Raw genomic sequence first — 19,930 nt, 5'->3', positions numbered from 1 at the left:
ATATATATATATATATATATATATATATATATATATATATATATATATAAATGAAATACAATAAGAGTTAATGAGGTAAATCTAAAACTAGGCCTATGCTCCCTTTCTTATTACTATTTTTGTAAAAACAGAGGGGCATTAAGGTTCTTCTGAAGCAGAAAGGTGCCATGTAGAAGATTCTCTTGGAATCACACTTTCTTCTGTAACAGACCGAACAAGGAACAATCTTTCTCCAAATGTGAGTCGTTTCATTGGATAACATTGGCTAAATTCCATATTCACAGTCTCAAATGTTCCACAAGAGGTCTTCGCTGAGGCGTATGCACTGTGACATCCGGACAAAGTTTCCTTCAAGTCATTTGTTGCTGCTCCACCAAGAGGCTGATGAATGGAACAAGCTATCCCGAAAAAACATAAACAGAGCTTCGTCTGGAAAATGTGAATATTCCAGAAGAAGGTGTGGCCAGGATCATTCCCGAGAGAACATGGGCTCATGGAAACCCAGAGAAATACATCCAGCTGAATGGATCCGTTCACATTTTAGCTGCACCATCTGCAGGTGTGCATTGTGGGTAATGTTACATGGACATAAGGCAGGGTTAATACGGGTAAACAGAACGCGCCCACGGCGAGAAGGCGTGCACACACCGGCATGGTGGGTAATGCGTGGGGGACATGAAGGGGTATTTTTGACTAACCATCTTCTGTGTCTGATGGGCATCTTTATCATCCCGAAGACGCTTGTTCATGTCTCTAAAGAAGAGAGAGAGAGATTTTTACTCACAAGACTTTTACAGCCTCAGAATATAGATAACAAATGTTATCAATAAAACGCACTAATAACTGATCAACCGTCCTAAACCTGCATCTGTTCATTTTGTGTTTTGATTGGTCAATTTCTTATGGCCTTATCTTCCAGATAAGAACAATACACACACGCCTAAGCTTGAGCTCATCACGCTGCACACTTAAGGTGAGACCAGGTCAGTCGGGTCGTCGTACCTGAGCAGGTCCAGCTGTCGTATGAGGCTTTCCCGTTCCTTCTGCATGTTTCGGGACACTTTCAGGACTTCTCTGTAGTGAGAAACAGTCAGATGTGAAAAAATACACAAGTATATCAGCAGGAAATAGCAGCTTATGTTTGTTTGCTCACTATTTTTTATTACCACACTCTTAGGCCCTGTTTACACCTGGTATTAAGATGCGTTTTGGTCAGATCAGATTACAGGTGGACGACATTGAATACATGTGTAAATGTTTTGATCTTGTCCACATCGCATTTGACCGGATTGCTTTCATAGTGTAAACGCTCATGTGGTCACATGTGTTTAAACACCCTCAAAAGACTCTCCACTACTGACCAAATGAGGAAACATTATGGGTCGCGTTCAGTGATGCCAGTAACTTAGTTACATGAGCCCCTTTCACACTGCACGTCGGACCCGCAATATTCCCGGAACATTGCCGGGTCGCCTTCTGTGTGAAAGCAACCACGTCCCGGCATTGATTACCGAATTCGACCCGGGTCGGGGACCTAGTAATATTGCGGTATTCGACCCGGGACGAGCGCTGTGTGAACAAAAGCTGAAACTAATGCCGCAACGTGTACGTAGTTATCGTGCGACTCCTAGAGCTTGTTTTTTCAATAATACAACCCTGCAGTGCCAGAAGAGCTCGTCGGTGTTTTAAACACAGAGAGTGTTCGTATACAAAAGAAACTAAAATTAAATAAGCAGAAATGTGTGCAAACTGGTCGAGACCACGGAGTTCCTTACTATCCGCGCTGAAGCTGAGATCGCTCGCCATTATACGTCACATCAGGATGTCACGTGTCAACTCGACCCGGGACCGTTACGGGTTGTGTGTGAAAGCGCACATATTACGGTATTTCGCTGGCAGTGTGAATGGACCAAATCTAGCGGCCCGGGAACAAATGCCGGGTCGCATTATCCGTGTATTTGCCGGAAGCGCAGTGTGAAAGGGGCTTTATACTCTAATCGGACTACTTTTTCCTAGTAACGAGTAATCTAACGCATTACTATTTCCAAACCAGTAATCAGATTAAAAGTATTTTATCCAAGTCACTGTGAGTTACTATTTTAGTCATTTTTCTTAGTAAAAAAATAGATTTGTGCTTTCTTCTTGCATTTTGGGGAGAGAATTTTTTCAGGAATTTTTTTTTAAATTTCGACTTAAAATGTCAGGAGATCAATTTGTGGCGTTCCAATAAAGTGAGTGTTGGGAAAAAACGGTTGTCCATTTCGATGTCGAGGCGGCAGGGGTGTTGTCGGAAACTGCTGATTGTAACTAATAAAGTAACTTGTAATCTTACTTAGTTACTTTTAAAATCAAGTAATCTATAAAGTAACTAAGTTACTTTTTAAAGGAGTTATCAGATTAGTTTTTCAAAGTAACTGTGGCAACACTGTTCATATGTAAATTGTGTGAGCTTTTTTCATCCATTAGATTGAAAGATCTGAAAAAGCCCATACATTTACCCACCCATAGACCCTCCCCTCAGAAAACAGGACAGAAGTGGCTAAAAGTGGACAAAAAAGATGGATTTAAACTACAGGAATGTTTCTTCCTTGTCTCCTTGTGATCCGATCGAACAAAATGCATGTTAATACCAGCTGTAAAACAGGACCTTTAAACAAAAGGTTCATTTACTGGTATTGATGATCATCAATGGAATCTTTCCATTGCACAAGAGGTTCTTTATAGTGGAAAAATTCCTTAGATCATTGAACTGTTCTTCACATTAAGAAAACTAAGTTCTTTTATAGAATGTTCACAGTAGGTTCTTTGGGGAACCAAAATGGTTTGTCTATGGAATCACCGTAGAAAACGACAACATTTGGAACCTTTATTTTGAAGAGTGTAGTAGCAGTAATAATAATGCAGTCAAGGTTTTTTCTCCTACAGTAGGTAACAGCAGTGAAAAGCCACCTCTCTTTGCCCCTGTGCTGCTGTTTGATGGTGTCCTGTAGTTGCTGTAGTTGGCTCAGAGCGTGCTGAAGCTCCTCCCGGCTCTGGTCAAGCTGATCCTGCAGTTGCTGGTTGACGTTTTGCAGTCGGCGGTTCTCCCCGCGAGCGTCAGCCTGATCACTGCTCAGATTGCTGATCCTGCTCTCCAACTACACACACACACAAACACACACACACACACACACACACACACACAAACACACACATGTCGAATTTATTAATAGGATTAACCCCTTGAGATGTACCATCTCGTTTTCGAGGGGGTCCTAATGTACGATCAAGACATAGTTACAAATCAATTACAAATACAATTAACAACAAAACAAACAATAACAAAAACAATTATACATACATATACACATACACATATATACACATATATTTTTAAAAAAAGTAAATAAAAACAAATAAAAATAATAGGCGTAATGGTAAATGGACTGCATTTATATAGCGCTTTTAACAGACCCTATGGCCATCCAAAGCTCTTTACATTTTTGCCTAGCATTCACCCATTCATACACCGACGGCGGTGTCTGCCATGTAAGGCGCCATCCAGTCATCCAGCTGGGGTTAGGTGTCTTGCTCATGGACACCTCGACACTTGGTCAGGTGGAACCAGGGATCGAACCACCAACCTTTCGGTTTGTAGACAATCTACATGAACCACTGAGCCACTGCCGCCCAATGGTTTTTATACCGTACAAGCCGTATTTTCTATCCCCTTACACTGCCCCTACCCCTAAACCTACCCATCACAGGAAACATTCTGCATTTTTACTTTCTCAAAAAAAAAACACAATTTAGTATGATTTAAAGGCTTTAGTGGGACAGGGGCGGAGTGGGACCCATTTTCAGCCCGGGAGCTCAAGACCGACCATTTGAAATGTCCTCATAAACCACATTTATAGTGTAATGCCAGTGTAATACCCATGCAGTTATACAAATTTGTGTCCTCATAAACCACATAAACAGGCTCACACACACACACACAGGTGAACTGAGACAGACCTCCAGCTCTCAATTCAATATTTTTAGTTTGTCCAATGAGTTAATGAGTTAATTTAGCATTTTATTTGTAAAAATATGCTTGTTGTTATTTACATTTTTTAAAAGCAAATTAAATTGATAACAGTGTTCACCTTACATAATAAACTTTTATAAATTGAACATAACATTATTAAGTAAACAGCACATATAAATATTATGTAACAGTGACAAATTCAAATGGTTTGTATTTACTCAAAGAAATTGTGCTAGTTTTACTTGAATTTTTTTGTTCATACACTGTAAAAAATTATTTAGAAAAAAAGTTACCTGGTTGCCTTAAAATTTTTGAGTTCATTGAAATTAAAAATTTCAGTTAATACAATGAACATTTTTTGAGATTCGACAACCTTTATTAAAATATTATTAACAGATTTTGTAAGCTTATTGGGTAATTGTGTGTGTTTTATTTCTGATGACTCAGAGAAACATGCCAAATGGTGCTATTTTTTATGATTTATCAATTTTTTTATGTGGTTCAGATACATAATATTTTGAGTTTCTATTTATTAAACAAATTTCTTTCATTGTATCAACTTAAATTTTTTATTTCAATAATCTCAACATTTTAAGGCAACCAGGTTGCTTAATTTTTTAAGTTAAACCAACAAAAACCAACAATTCTTTTTTTTTTTTACAGTGCATAACTAAATTGTTATTTGTAAAAATTGCTCAATATAGTTGTGTGCAACCACTTATATATATATATTTTTACACCATATATTTTTAAAGTAAATTCAACAAATCTTTTTTTGGAGTGAGCTGGTGTAATAAATCAAACGTCTGTACCTCTCTCTGTTTGGTGAGCGTGAACTCAAGCTCTTGTTCTCGCGTCCTCAGTTCCTGTAGTATCTGCTCTTTCTTGTTTCCTTGCTTCACACTGTCCTTCATCACACAACAGACAAACATCACCATCATCAATATTGTTATCACTGTCATTACTATCCTTTATGAATATCACTATCACTTCGTCACCATCTTCCTAGCCTTCACCATGATGAATATAATTATCAACATCAATGTTATCATAATCCAATAAATAATATCATATCACTAGTATTATCCTCCTGAATAACATTACCACCACCATAATGGCCATCACTTACATTATCACTATAAATATTATTTCCCCATCATAATTAATTAATATCATAATCAGCATCAATCACCATGAATTATCATTATCATCAATACTATCATAATAATGAGCATACAAATAATCATTATCATATCATTATTACCCTCATAGTCACTGTGAACTATGGGATTACCACCATCATAATTGCCCCTGATATTATAAATACCAGGAAAAATGATTACTTTTATTACTATCACTATCATAATCACCAGGAACAACATTATCATCACCATCATCAATATCATTATCAATATTACATATTAATCACCATGAACAATAAAATGAAGCACCAGAATCATCAATATTATTATCACTGTCATTATCATTACTATAATATTCACCATGAACTAACTATAAGATTATCATCATCATCATCATCATCATCATCATCATCATCATCATCATCATCATCACCACTGGTATTATTATCAGCAGTAACATCATAACAGAACCATTTTTATGAATATCATTATTGTAATTACCATCATCAATACCCCATCACTGTCATCACCATTACTATCATAATCACCAGGAACTATACAATTATCAACATCATAATAACCATAAACAATATTATTATCCCTGTCATAACAAGCATATTCAATATCATTATAATAATCACCATTACATTACTATAATAATCACCATGAACTTTATTATCTCCATAATAAGAATCATAATCAATTCCATTATAATAATCACTATCATCAATATCACCATTATTATCATAATCACCATGCACAATAGTATTACTAACATCATAAGCACCATGAACAATATTATTATCTTAATCTTAACAATCATAATCAATACGATTATAATAATCATCATGAACAATATTATCAACATCATAATTAATATCATTATAATAGTCAGCATTATCCATCAACATGAACAATATTATTATCCTCATCATAACAATCAATATCATCATAATCACCATCGCCATTATTATCATAATCACCATGAACATTATGATTACAAACATCATAAGCACCACCGTGAACATAATCTCCATCATATCATAATCAATATCATTATAATAATCACCATCATCCATACCATCATCTTCACCACTGCTTTCACAATCACCATGAACAATACATCCTCTAATAATACTGTTCTCTAATTATAATAACCACAGTTCTCTCTTCTCATGCAAAATATGTGTCAGGCCTAAATCTGTACTTCATATTTATACTGTGTGTGTGTGTGTGTGTGTGTGAATTTACCAGAGCCTGTCGTTTCTCTCTCTCCTCTTTTAACTGAGTCTCCATGTCTTCATACATGGACCGAACCACTCTGTCATGATCTTCCTCTCTCCTGTTGGACATTCACACACTCAGAACACTTCCTTTATCTCAAGAACGCGATCTCATGGTCATGCGTATAAATAGTACGAGTGTGAAATCTTGTGGAATGGATACGCCAAAATGAGTTTAGGCGTGCAAATGCTACGCAGTTTTTTGCGTGCATATGATACGCACTTTATGCCGTGCATCATATGGCACGCTCTTGGGTAGGTTTAGGGTTGTGGGGTGGGGGGTTCGTATGTATAATACGCCATAAAGTGCATATCATATGCACGCGAAAAACCACGTAGCATTTGCACGCCAAAACTCATTTTGGCATATCCATTCCACGAGATTGCAAACTCGTACTAATTATACGCATTTTCGTGAGATTGGACAGAACAAGGTCATGTTTATTTCACAACAGGTGCAAGGCTGCGTCCGAAATCACACGCTTCCCTACTATATAGTAGGCGAAAATCAGTATGTGACAAAAGAAGTACATCCGAATTCGCAGTACATTAAAGAGTATGAAAAATACCCGGATGACCTACTACTGCATATGATGGACACTTTACTATCCCACGAGGCCACGGGAAAGGATTTGTGAATGGCAGTAGCTGTGTCTCATTTCATTTAATTTCGAAGGCTGTGTCCTCCGGAGGATACATACTGTGAAGGATTCAGTATACAGTGTCCTCAATCAGAATTAAACAAGACGTCCTTTGTAGGACACACAGACTTCCCACTGAGGTGCCTTGATACAGCACTCTGGGAACAGCCTATTCGTTCAGAAATTTCTTTCTGTGTCTTACCCTCTCGCTTGAGGGTGTCAATGATGGCCTTCTGGACAGCAGTCAGGTCGGCGGTCTTACCCATGATTGCGGTTTTGAGTAATGAACCAGGCCGGGAGTTTTTAAAAGCCTCAGGAATCTTTTGCAGGTGTTTAGAGTTAATTAGTTGATTCAGATGATTAGGTTAATAGCTCGTTTAGAGAACCTTTTCATGATATGCTAATTTTTTGAGATGGGAATTTGGGGTTTTAATGAGCTGTGCGCCAAAATCATCAGTATTAAAACAATAAAAGACCTGAAATATTTCAGTGGGTGTGCAATGAATCTAAAATATATGAACGTTTAATTTTTTTCATTACATTATGGAAAATAATGAACTTTATCACAATATGCTAATTTTTTGAGAAGATATATCTGGCAGTGGTGCCATTTTTTCACATAATATAAAAAAAATATATGGTTGTTAAAGGTGACGCAAAGAATTGTGGGTGATCTGGAGCAGTGGAGGATACACCTCATGCACACCCCGAATTCCTGTGAAAGAAGAGGGTATTGAAAGGTCGCATTAGGCGTGTCCTTCTCACTTTTTTGAAATGAGACAGCCTTATGACATATGCAGCCTTCGAATGCGACCTCCGAAGGACGCAGCTTTCCGAAATGAGACACAGCTAGTGATGCTAGTAGGTCACGTGATAATGACAACATGGCGGAAGCAGTACGTCCAGATTACATTCATGCTACATCGTAAAGTAATGACTTATACAAAATGGGTACCTACTCGAGAGTGTGATTTCGGATGCAGCTGAAGAGCAAAATAGGGCTGACCTGCGCAGTGCCTGTTCTAAATTGTCTCTCTCTTTGAGCGCATCCTGCAGATGAGAGACTGTGTAGGAAAGAACCTCCTCCAAAACACCCAGCAGCTCAGGCTTGTCCCTCTGGAGCTCACCCCACAGAGTACACAACTCCCACTGACTAACACACAGACAGAAAATCAAATCATCTTTAAAACAACTAAACGCTATAAACCGGAGTTCGGTAGATGTAGCTTGAAAGCCCAGAAACCCTAACCCAAATAAGAACAATAACAGTATATTTAGCTTTGTCGAGCCAGTATTGATTTACACACTCGTTATCTTATCTGTTACACGGTAGAGACCAGAGCTGTGTGTATTTACTCACTCTTTGAAGAGTTTATCAGCTCCCAGCTCCATGAGGATGTGTGAGAATCGGATCTCTGACTCCGTCGGCTCCACTCGCTCCTCCCCGACTTCATTCTGTCCTCCTCCGCTTCTCGCACTCTCCTCCGGCCCACAACCAACAAGCTCTCCTAGTTTAGACAGAGAGATTTTAAATAAGACATATATCTTATGCATGCTACACATACTGCATACTACTTTCTAAAAACAGTATGTGAAATGGTACGCAATATGTAATGAAACATTCTGACATATGAAATCACTGTTTAATTCAGCAGGTGGCATTTCTATTGTTAACTAAAATTAAATTTTTAAAAAATACTTTTTATTTCAGGTTTTTTTTAATTAACCAAAAAAAAATTTGGGGGGGGGGGGGGCTGTAATTTATAAAAAGCTCAAATAAAATATAGATATTAGATGAAAAACTTCAACTTGAACAAAAATGATAAATGTTGCCTTGAGAACTAACTTAAATAAGTTAAGTCGAAGCTCAAGATCACCAAAACTAACATGAAAATGTTTTATATATATGGCAGTGGCCCAACGGAAATCTCTCCTCAGTGCAAGACACATGAAAGTTTGCTAAAAAACACCTGAAGGACTCCAAGATGGTGAGAAATAAGATTCTCTGGCCTGATGAGATCAAGATATAACTTTTTGGCCTTAATTCTAAGCGGTATGTGTGGAGAAAACCAGGCACAGCTCCTCACCTGTCCAATACAGTCCCAACAGTGAAGCATGGTGGTGGCAGCATCATGCTGTGGGGTTTTGTTTCAGCTGCCTGACGACTGGCTGCAATCGAGGGAAAGGTGAATGCGGCCAAGTACAGGGATATCCTGGACGAAAACCTTCTCCAGAGTGCTTAAGACCTCAGACTGAGCCAAAGGTTCACCTTCCAACAAGACAATGACCCTAAGCACACAGCTAAAATAATGAAGGAGTGGCTTCACAACAACTCTGTGACTGTTCTTGAATGGCCCAGCCAGAGTCCTGACTTAAACACAATTGAGCATCTCTGGAGAGACCTGAAACTGGGTCTCCATCAACGTTTACCATCCAACCTGACAGAACTGAAGAGGACCTGCAAGGAGGAATGGCAGAGGATCCCCAAATCCAGGGGGAAGAACTTGTTGCATCTTTCCCAAAAAGACTGTATTAGATCAAAAGGGTGCTTTTACTAAATATGGATGAGCTTGGATGAGCTGCTCGCCATGGAACCCATTCCATGAAGCTCTCTACACACTGATCATCAGAGCTCAACTGAAGGACTTGGAGGTCTTGTAGCTATTGACTTCAGAAAGTTGGTGACTTCTGCACACTGTGACCCTCAGCATGTGCTGACCCCGCTCTAATGTTATGTGTTCTATCACTTCGTGGCTGAGCTGCTGTTGTTCCCAATTGCTTCCACTTTGTTATAATCCCACTAACAGTTGAGCGTGGAATATTTAGTAGTGAGGAAATTTCACGAATGGACTTATTGCACAGGTGTCAACCTATCACGGTACCACGCTTGAGTTCACTGAGCTCCTGAGAGCGACCCATTCTTTCACTAATGTCTGTGGAAGCGTCTGCACGCCTAGTGCTTGATTTATACACCTGTGGCCATGGACGTGATTGGACACCTGAATTCAATGATTTGGAGGGGTGTCCCAATACTTTTGGTAATATAGTATGTATATCTATAAACTAATATAACCCAATAAAATAAAAGCTGAAAATATGTTGAATTATTAAAGTATTCAATATTTATTTTAACATAAATATTACAATAGCATAGAAATAATAATAAAAAAAACACTAGTTATAATCTTAAAAATATATAGTTATAATTGAAAAAAAAAACCTTTTTCACACAAAAAAACAAACTTGGTTACACATTATTTTAAGGTGATATGCTTACATTACGTCCTTTAATAAGTACTAATTAAAATTAATTACCAACATGTAGTACTATAGAGTTAGGGATTGGTTTAGGGTTAGTTACTTGTAATTATGCATAATCTACTGTTTTTACTATAGTAAGAAAGTAATGTAACTGCATAATTGGTTAAATTTATGTAGGGTTTTTCTAGGCACTCCAAGCGCTTTACATATAGAAGCGGGGGGGGGGGGGGGGGTCTCCTCAACCACCACCAATGTGCAGCATCCACCTGGATGATGTGACGGCAGCCATATTGCACCAGAACGCTCACCACACACCAGCTTATGGTGGAGAGGAGACTGAGTGAAACCATTGGTGTATGGGGATGATTAGGAGGCCATGATGGACAGCGGCCAATGGGCAAATTTAGCCAGGATCAGGGTGCGAACTACGGGGGAGCTAGGGGGAGCTCGGCTCCCCTAAATAAGACATGGGCTCCCCTGAAATAGTGATTTGTGAAATTTTTCCACTCGTTTAGTACATTTAGTAACAGCAAAGGAAGCGTACCCCAGGCCTTTGTGGTCGATTAGTGTTAAGTTAAGGCATGTTATTCCCAATTATGTGTTGTAGCCTAGATGAATGGAGGAATTATGGCATTATTTTGTAGCCTGACGAGTAACTTTACCCGTTGTTCATGACAGCGACAGTTCAACCGACAGCTGTACCTGGAATTATGGTATTCTGTAGCCTGACGAGTAAATTTAACCGTTGTTCATGTGAACTCAAAGACCGGATGCTTGGTTTAGGCTATTTGAGGGTGGCTTTTTGACTTCAATTCATGTTTTTTTTCTTTTTCTTCTTCATTAAAATCAAAGATGTTCATCGATGATTGTATATTAAGAGTCTCCGGAATGGCATTAAGCGATCGATTGTCATGCTCGTCTGTGTGTGACGACTGTGTGCACGAGCCAAAAGAGAACGCACGCAAACCCCGCCTACTTTGATTTGATTGGCCATCTCAATCATTTTTACATTGACGAGCGCCGTTAGATCTGAGACAAACCAGACTAATATGTAACTGACTATGGTGGTTACCCCACACCCACACACAAGTGGGCTCCCCCAAAGGACATGGTATAGTTCGAACACTGGCCAGGATGCCGGGGTTACACCCCTACTCTTTATCGAAGGACGTCCTGGGATTTTTAATGACCACTGACAGTCAGGACCTCGGTTTAATGTCTCATCCGAAACTACATCACCTTATAATAGTGTAACCAAAAAATTTAATATAAATACACACTAACCTAAGCCCGTGTGGAACTCGAGGGGTGTAAGGTAACCATTTTTGTCTCTGTCCAAACTCTCAAACACTGATTCCAACTGCTCCGGAGACAGAGGAAGCTCTTGCTGTAGCCACTGGTGGATTTAAACATGATTAGACACATTAAACGGAGCCGAGAGCACTTAAAAAGCATAAATATGGTCAGTCATATATCATGCATCCTTGGCACAGCTTTGGAACTATGAAAGGAATAATATATCACAGACTTGCATAACCAACCGGTCCTGTCTCACCTGCATGTCTCTCTTAGTGATGAATCCATTCTTCTCTTTATCACAGAGCTCAAAGAGCTCTTTAGCTTTGCTCATTCTGTCCTGCCTTTCTGAGCTAGGAGAAGGCGCATCGCTGGACGAATGTAACCTCGCCATCCGACCCGGCAAGGGGCTCCGCAGTCTGGAGCTGGGGGACATCTGACCACTGCCTGTCCCCTCCAACACCTCATCGTCCTTCAGCCAGCTGGACATAACTGCAGAAAGAGACGGATTGGACTGAAATTAGATGCTCTTTTACATGTTCAACTTTCTTTAGTGTGTAATGTTGCTGTTTGAGAAGGAAAAACGTTTGCAAAGATCCTCCAGCAGAAGTTATTCTATATCAGTGTCTCTCCTTCTGAATTCCCTTTTTTCTGGGAATGTCACAATATTCCTCAAATTAAATAATTCCCACCCAAGGCATATACACAAAATAAAAGGGTGTGGGCTGGTTGAGTTAGTTATTGTTAAAAGTGTTTGTGGTTATTGTAAGGGGCTTGAAACATTTGACCAATCACAACACACTGATCCAGCCAACCAATCAGAGCACAGTGAGCTTTTCAGAAGGCGGGGTTTCATAATGATGGGAACTAAACAGAGTTACTGACAGACTGGGAAAGGAGGAGCTGCAACAATGGAGAATAATGTGTTTGTTTTGAACATTCAAGCATGAAAACCTGTTCTAGTAGAGCCAAAAAACTAAATCAAAACTTTGAAAAAGGGCATAATAGGTCCCCTTTAAGATGGAGCTTGTAAGGAATGTGCTAACGAGGTCAGACGAGGTTGAACAATGATAAGAACACAATTTTATCTCATATATTCTTGCCCAAATCGTCCAACAGTGTGACAAAGTAACACAACAATTCTGTTGGTCACTTAGTTTCTACAGGGAGTGCAGAATTATTAGGCAAGTTGTATTTTTGAGGATTAATTTTATTATTGAACAACAACCATGTTCTCAATGAACACAAAAAATTAATTAATATCAAAGCTGAATATTTTTGGAAGTTTTAGTTTTTAGTTTTAGCTATTTTAGGGGGATATCTGTGTGTGCAGGTGACTATTACTGTGCATAATTATTAGGCAACTTAACAAAAAACAAATTTATACCCATTTCAATTATTTATTTTTACCAGTGAAACCAATATAACATCTCAACATTCACAAATATACATTTCTGACATTCAAAAACCAAACAAAAACAAATCAGTGACCAATATAGCCACCTTTCTTTGCAAGGCCACTCAAAAGCCTGCCATCCATGGATTCTGTCAGTGTTTTGATCTGTTCACCATCAACATTGCGTGCAGCAGCAACCACAGCCTCCCAGACACTGTTCAGAGAGGTGTACTGTTTTCCCTCCTTGTAAATCGCACATTTGATGATGGACCACAGGTTCTCAATGGGGTTCAGATCAGGTGAACAAGGAGGCCATATCATTAGATTTTCTTCTTTTATACCCTTTCTTGCCAGCCACGCTGTGGAGTACTTGGACGCGTGTGATGGAGCATTGTCCTGCATGAAAATCATGTTTTTCTTGAAGGATGCAGACTTCTTCCTGTACCACTGCTTGAAGAAGGTGTCTTCCAGAAACTGGCAGTAGGACTGGGAGTTGAGCTTGACTCCATCCTCAACCCGAAAAGGCCCCACAAGCTCATCTTTGATGATACCAGCCCAAACCAGTACTCCACCTCCACCTTGCAGGCGTCTGAGTCGGACTGGAGCTCTCTGCCCTTTACCAATCCAGCCACTGGCCCATCCATCTGGCCCATCAAGACTCACTCTCATTTCATCAGTCCATAAAACCTTAGAAAAATCAGTCTTGAGATATTTCTTGGCCCAGTCTTGACGTTTCAGCTTGTGTGTCTTGTTCAGTGGTGGTCCACTTTCTGCCTTTCTTACCTTGGCCATGTCTCTGAGTATTGCACACCTTGTGCTTTTGGGCACTCCAGTGATGTTGCAGCTCTGAAATATGGCCAAACTGGTGGCAAGTGGCATCTTGGCAGCTGCACGCTTGACTTTTCTCAGTTCACGGGCAGTTATTTTGCAACTTGGTTTTTCCACACGCTTCTTGCGACCCTGTTGACTATTTTGAATGAAACGCTTGATTGTTCGATGATCACGCTTCAGAAGCTTGGCTATTTTAAGACTGCTGCATCCCTCTGCAATATATCTCACTATTTTTGACTTTTCTGAGCCTGTCAAGTCCTTCTTTTGACCCATTTTGCCAAAGGAAAGGAAGTTGCCTAATAATTATGCACACCTGATATAGGGTGTTGATGTCATTAGACCACACCCCTTCTCATTACAGAGATGCACATCACCTAATATGCTTAATTGGTAGTAGGCTTTCCAGCCTATACAGCTTGGAGTAAGACAACATGCATAACGAGGATGATGAGGTCAAAATACTCATTTGCCTAATAATTCTGCACTCCCTGTACTGCACTCCCGGGTACAGTGAAATCACATTAGTGCAAAATCCTTCTCCAAATACCTGTAGAGTAGACATATAAACAAAAAAATATGTTCTTATAAATATTGTTTTCATTTTCAATACGAATGGAACTTTACGCTTGAATACTTTATGCTAGAGCGAACATTAACCTTGCTTTCAGTGAATGTTGCATTATTATTATTGAACTTTAAACATTAATTTGGTCTGAGGTTAAACACTGACTTTAGTTAATCGCTTAAAGTCAGCTTTATTAGTGGAATATGCTGAAGGCGGCAGAAATATCCTAACCTATCCTCAAATAAACATTAACCAGGATGTTAAACAGTCATTCAAAAAGGAGCTGTGCTGTTTTCTGACCGGAGCTGGTCGATCCCAGTCTGCAGTAATTCCCCGAGCACATGCCATATCTGAATGACATCTGTGTTTGACTGATATTACACAGCAGCTGCGATGGCTTTGTGATTTGGGAACTAAAGAAAACAGAGCTCCTCCTTCAGTAAATGTCCAGCCTGCTCCACATTTCACAGCTCAGAGAAATTCAAAGGATATGGGCCAAAGACTGACACCAATGCTGATAGAATCAGTTGTTTTAGTATTATTTATATACTATGTATTCATATTATTAATAAACATTTATTTTTATATTTTCAATGTCCTTTTTTTGGTGAAATTTGAGCTTTTCTTATGTGCTTTTGTCATTTGTATTAGTTTTAAAAAAAATACATTTCTATTTAGCTGTAATTCATTTTTATTTTATTTTAAGTAATTGTAGTACTTCAAATTAAACTTGTTCGGTTAGTTGCAAATGCAACATTTTAATTTATAATGATTTTTATTTAAGGATTTTTAAGGATCAGTTTAACAACATATCTATATAATATCATATGACAAATACATATCTAGTTCAGTCATTACTCTCTAGAGGCGGTAAACTGCTCAGTCCTTTATATGCGATCTTTAATTACATTGTGCTAATCACGTCATTACCACAAGCTGATTGGCTCTGCTCATCCAGCAGCCAATAAGGCCATGTCCACACTAATACGTTTTCATTTGGAAACGTATATTTTTCTCTCCGTTTTGGCCTTCCTTCCATACTGAGACAGCGTTTTAAAATTTAATGAAAACGTATCGTTTTGAAAACGCTCTCCAAAGCAGATACATTTGAAAACGTTGTCTTCGTGTCGTAGTGTGGACTGTGAAAACAGAGGCTTTTTAATACGATGACGCATTTTTAGCCATGTGATGCAGTCATATGACCAATTCAGCCAAGATGGTGAACGACATTGTACAGCAGTTGTTTTGTATGCCTTCTGTTTTGACAGCCTTGTTAAATATTAATGTCAGTTTGTACATACTGTTAAAACATTTCTCGACATTGCCGCAAAATTTCAAAGAGAAAATAAACGAGTAGCGGAAATGACGCAAGTCGAAGCGTCTTGGATTTGCTCATTCGCAGTACGGGGATGTAAGCATTTTCAGACGTTTCAGTATAGATTAACATTTTTTGGAAAACGATTGAAAATGATAGTGTGGACGCGGAGCGTTTTTAGACGAAAACTCCGGATTAGTGTAGACGTAGCCTAAGATGGCTTGCTCAACATTTAAATTGTCTGGTTCAGTGTTTGCTGTTCCTCTGAACCCCTCCACCTCCCCAGCTCCACCTGCCTATATCTAGTGATGGGAGAAACTAAGCTTATCGACACTTCAAATCAATTGGAATTATTTTGAGACATAATTGAACACTAATGTTCTTTGTAACATGGTATTTGCGGTATATTGGGTAATTGTGTGTGTTTTATTTCTGATGATGCAGCGAAACATGCCAAATACTGCTATTTTCATGATTTATCACTTTTTTTATGTGGTTCAGATACAATAATATTTTGAGTTTCTATTTATTAAACCAATTTTCTTTATTGTATCAACTCAGATTTTTAATTTCAATAAACTCAACATTTTAAGGCAACCAGGTTACTTACTTTTTTAAGAACAAAAACATTTTTACCGTGCAGGGCAAATTAGCACGAGAGCGCAATTCCCAAAAAACGAGTGTAAACTTCTGTGCGTGATCTACTGACGACACACACATTAAAGAACACAGACGCAGCCAGATCATTTCCATATTGACCAATGTAATCTACCTGTTAGCTATTTTGGGCTGTTAATGGTGCAGTGTAATAAAGAGAAATGCAATATAATATACATAACAATGTTTTCAGTGGAGTATAAAGACCTTACATAATGAACCGTTATGATTTTATTTCTTTAGAATGAGTCATTTCCATCTACACACACCGTGGGCCTCTTTACAGTGAAGTCGCCATTTTGCGCCATCATGTTTCTACGGTAGCCCTGAACGGACAAACTTCTCTACAGAATGCTAGTCACTCTCTGCTCTTTCTGACGATGTCTTTGTCCTGTGTTGGCCACCGTAGCTTCACTGTGTGTGTGTGTGTGTGTGTGGGGGGGGGGGGGGGGGGGGGGTTGCAATTCACAACCTCACCACTAAATCCTGCTAAAATTTACATACTGTACCTTTAAATAATGGCAGTAAATTGACTAGCGCAAACCTTAGTAAAACACCTTGCATGATTAATTTAAATACTTCCATACATTTTGCATCTGAAAGAGAAACTCCTACAAATGCATTTGCAATAAGGACAACCACAAAAATAACCCTGTCTGCGCCTTTTCAGCGCTAATTTATCACTGCATGTCTTAAGTAAATACTGACAGTAGTTTTTCAACACCAAAAGAGGGTTTGCATTGACTCAAGCTGTTAGTAAATCTGGTATAGTGTCAGTATAATATATGTTTTTTTTAAATAAATGTTCAGGCCTTGTTTTGTTTGTTCCATGGATGGCTCAACTAAACAAGCCAATAAGAGACTCTTAACTACTAGTCCTTTTAATTAAACTAATGCCTAATTAAAAAGTGTACAAAAGTGATCAGAGGTCAGGTCAAATATAGGTCATCATTGAAACACACACACACACACACACACACACACACACACACACACACAGACACACACACACACACACACACACACACACACACACACACACACACACACACACGTTGGTCTATGTGGTTTACAGGGACTCTCCATAGGCGTAATGATTTTTATACCGTAAAAAACGTATTTTCTATCCCCTTACACTGCCACTACCCCTAAACCTACCCATCACACACACACACACACACACACACACACACACACACACACACACACACACACACACACACACACACACACACACACACACACACAGACACACACACACACACACACAGACACACACACACACACACACACACACACACACACACACACACACACGTTGGTCTATGTGGTTTACAGGGACTCTCCATAGGCGTAATGATTTTTATACCGTAAAAAACGTATTTTCTATCCCTTTACACTGCCACTACCCCTAAACCTACCCATCACACACACACACACACACACACACACACACACACACACACACACACACACACACACACACACACACACACACACACACACACACTCAAGAATCAGTTAATATAAGATAATCAGTTTAAAATTGTCAAACATAAGCTGATATATTATCTTGTCACTCATTATCTATCTATTTAAGACGGACACATTTGTGTTTATCAAAAAAGAAACAGTCACTTGCAAATGCTCAAAATAATCTCAAAATGGCCAAATCATTTTCGATCACTCTTCCTCAACGATCAGCTATGCCACAACTACGGCACATAATCAGCAGGCCGGTGGGAAACATTGCAGCAACAAAACACATGGGAATTTCGCATTAAGATTTAGGATTAGGATACACTCCCTCTCATGCCATGAACAAATACGTCCACCTGCTACCATTAAAGGCCATCTCTCAAATTACAATACACATTTAGTCATGTGGGAAATAAAGTAACTCTCCAAACAAGGCACAATTTCATCTCCCTTCATCTCTATTCCCTCAGATCTCCAGGATGTGCACCGTGAAACAGGATGAGGTCATGTGACAGGAGTGTGTGTAAAAACAAAGTGAGATGCAAATAAAGATTTAGCTCGGTTTACATAGACAGCACTCAGAGCGCTTACCCTCAATCACGAGTTTATGATTCCCATGCGGATGAGGGCTGGACGTGGAGGAATACCTCCATACTAAATGACCACAGGTCATAAGAAACATGCAATATTTGCCTAATGATGGATTAATGGATCGGGTTGTGGTTGGAACAATAGCTTTGAATCAGAGATATCTGGATAAAGTAGATTAAACAGGAGCCAATCACAATCTTTTTAATGCAGACACTTGAAGAAACTCTTCAGTTGGACCTTTTTAGGTACAACATAAAATATACAGATGGCCTCAATTTCGGCGACACTTTGAAGAAGTCTTATATTGAAGACATTTTTTTTTAAATGCCAATGCAAGTGTCTGTGTTTGTGCTACATAATGTTTATGCTCTGTTTGGAAATTGAGCTTGTTTTGTTTGTGACTTTTTACGGTGTGATTTAAGGGCCACTGTATTATAATACAAATAGACTCTAATACAAAGACTAGATATGTGCGGATACACCAAAATATATGGGCACGGCATATTTACACCTGCAATAAAGCCATAGAGGAATTGCAACACTCAAGGTCAAATAAACTACCCAAGCTTTGCTACAATTACACACGAAAATCACATGAGAGATAAAGTCTGACAGCCATATGTCAACTTCAGATAAGAAAACACACAGCTCGCACATGGAGGACATCATATATAAAATAAGGGTTTAATCACAAGCTCAAATAAGGCAAGTTAAATCATTTTAAACACTAGTATCTAGACTTAAAATAGGCTTGAGCTTCATAAATAGCCTAAATGCATTTTGATGATAACATTAACATTTACCATGATGTCTTAAAGGCATTGTACTTAAGAATAACACAGCGTATATATCCAAAAGCATGGTGATACCATTGTAAAGGAGATTAATATATTTTAGATTTTATAAGTATTGTTTTACAAGACGTTGTCGCTCACTTTAGACAGCAAATGTTGGAGTCATACATAATTTAAACCATATGTCAGCACTGCCAATGCACTTTCATTTGTTAAGATAAAATGAATACTTAAAACTTAAGGAACTGGTGTTGAATTGAATATATAATCATTTTAAATTAATAAATACAGAACTGAAATAAAGAAACAGAACATACCAGACCTGTGATGGGATGTTGCTCGGGTGAGAAGCGAGTCACCTGCAAACGACAGGTGTTTTATACACGAACACCGCCAGTGCCGTCCAGCAGGGGGCGCTAGAGTTGCAAGAGCCTCACAGTACCGTAACTCATATAATAAATCCTCATTCCCTCGATGTCCCGCCCACTTTAAATCAAAACAGCATCTAGTAAGCAAAAACCTGTTAATTATTATATTAGTAGGCACATAGATAAAGATATAAACAACAGTGTTGGGTGTCACTATAGTTACTAAGTACTGTAATATAACTAGTACTTTTCCCTTGAAAAAGTAAAGTAAGGGATTACTTTTATTTGTATGTAGTTTAATT

At 38.7% G+C, this 19,930-nt stretch overlaps 1 protein-coding gene across 2 annotated transcripts; it reads right to left on the bottom strand.

Moving 5' to 3' along the window:
* Window positions 1–54: 54 nt before the first annotated feature.
* cracr2b (calcium release activated channel regulator 2B) lies at window positions 55–19,633 on the bottom strand. 2 transcript variants are annotated; one of them, XM_067436963.1, is made up of 10 exons: window positions 19,578–19,633; window positions 11,892–12,124; window positions 11,621–11,732; window positions 8,436–8,583; window positions 8,082–8,228; window positions 6,403–6,493; window positions 4,822–4,917; window positions 2,950–3,137; window positions 1,003–1,074; window positions 55–753 (listed from the first exon to the last, which is right to left on the bottom strand). In XM_067436963.1, the coding sequence occupies exons 2-10, from the start codon at window positions 12,120–12,122 to the stop codon at window positions 600–602; spliced, it is 1,239 nt and encodes a 412-aa protein (XP_067293064.1). In that variant the 5' UTR covers window positions 12,123–12,124; window positions 19,578–19,633; the 3' UTR covers window positions 55–599. The 2 variants fall into 2 exon arrangements, with proteins under 2 accessions (XP_067293064.1, XP_067293065.1); XM_067436964.1 differs by lacking the exon at window positions 4,822–4,917.
* Window positions 19,634–19,930: the final 297 nt, after the last annotated feature.

This window comes from Pseudorasbora parva, chromosome 25, assembly GCF_024679245.1.
Source record: "Pseudorasbora parva isolate DD20220531a chromosome 25, ASM2467924v1, whole genome shotgun sequence".
Lineage (NCBI taxonomy): Eukaryota > Metazoa > Chordata > Actinopteri > Cypriniformes > Gobionidae > Pseudorasbora > Pseudorasbora parva.
Note: the sequence above shows the minus strand (reverse complement) of the source record. Positions and strands in the feature narration are given on the sequence as shown.

Excerpts from the sequence above, each read along its gene's own strand:
- cracr2b (XM_067436963.1), bottom strand. The coding sequence starts at position 12,122 with ATGTCCAGCTGGCTGAAGGACGATGAGGTGTTGGAGGGGACAGGCAGT. Across the intron at positions 3,138-4,821 it reads CGCTCACCAAACAGAGAGAG|TTGGAGAGCAGGATCAGCAA; the intron begins GTACAGACGTTT and ends GTGTGTGTGTAG. Across the intron at positions 754-1,002 it reads CGACAGCTGGACCTGCTCAG|AGACATGAACAAGCGTCTTC; the intron begins GTACGACGACCC and ends TCTCTTCTTTAG.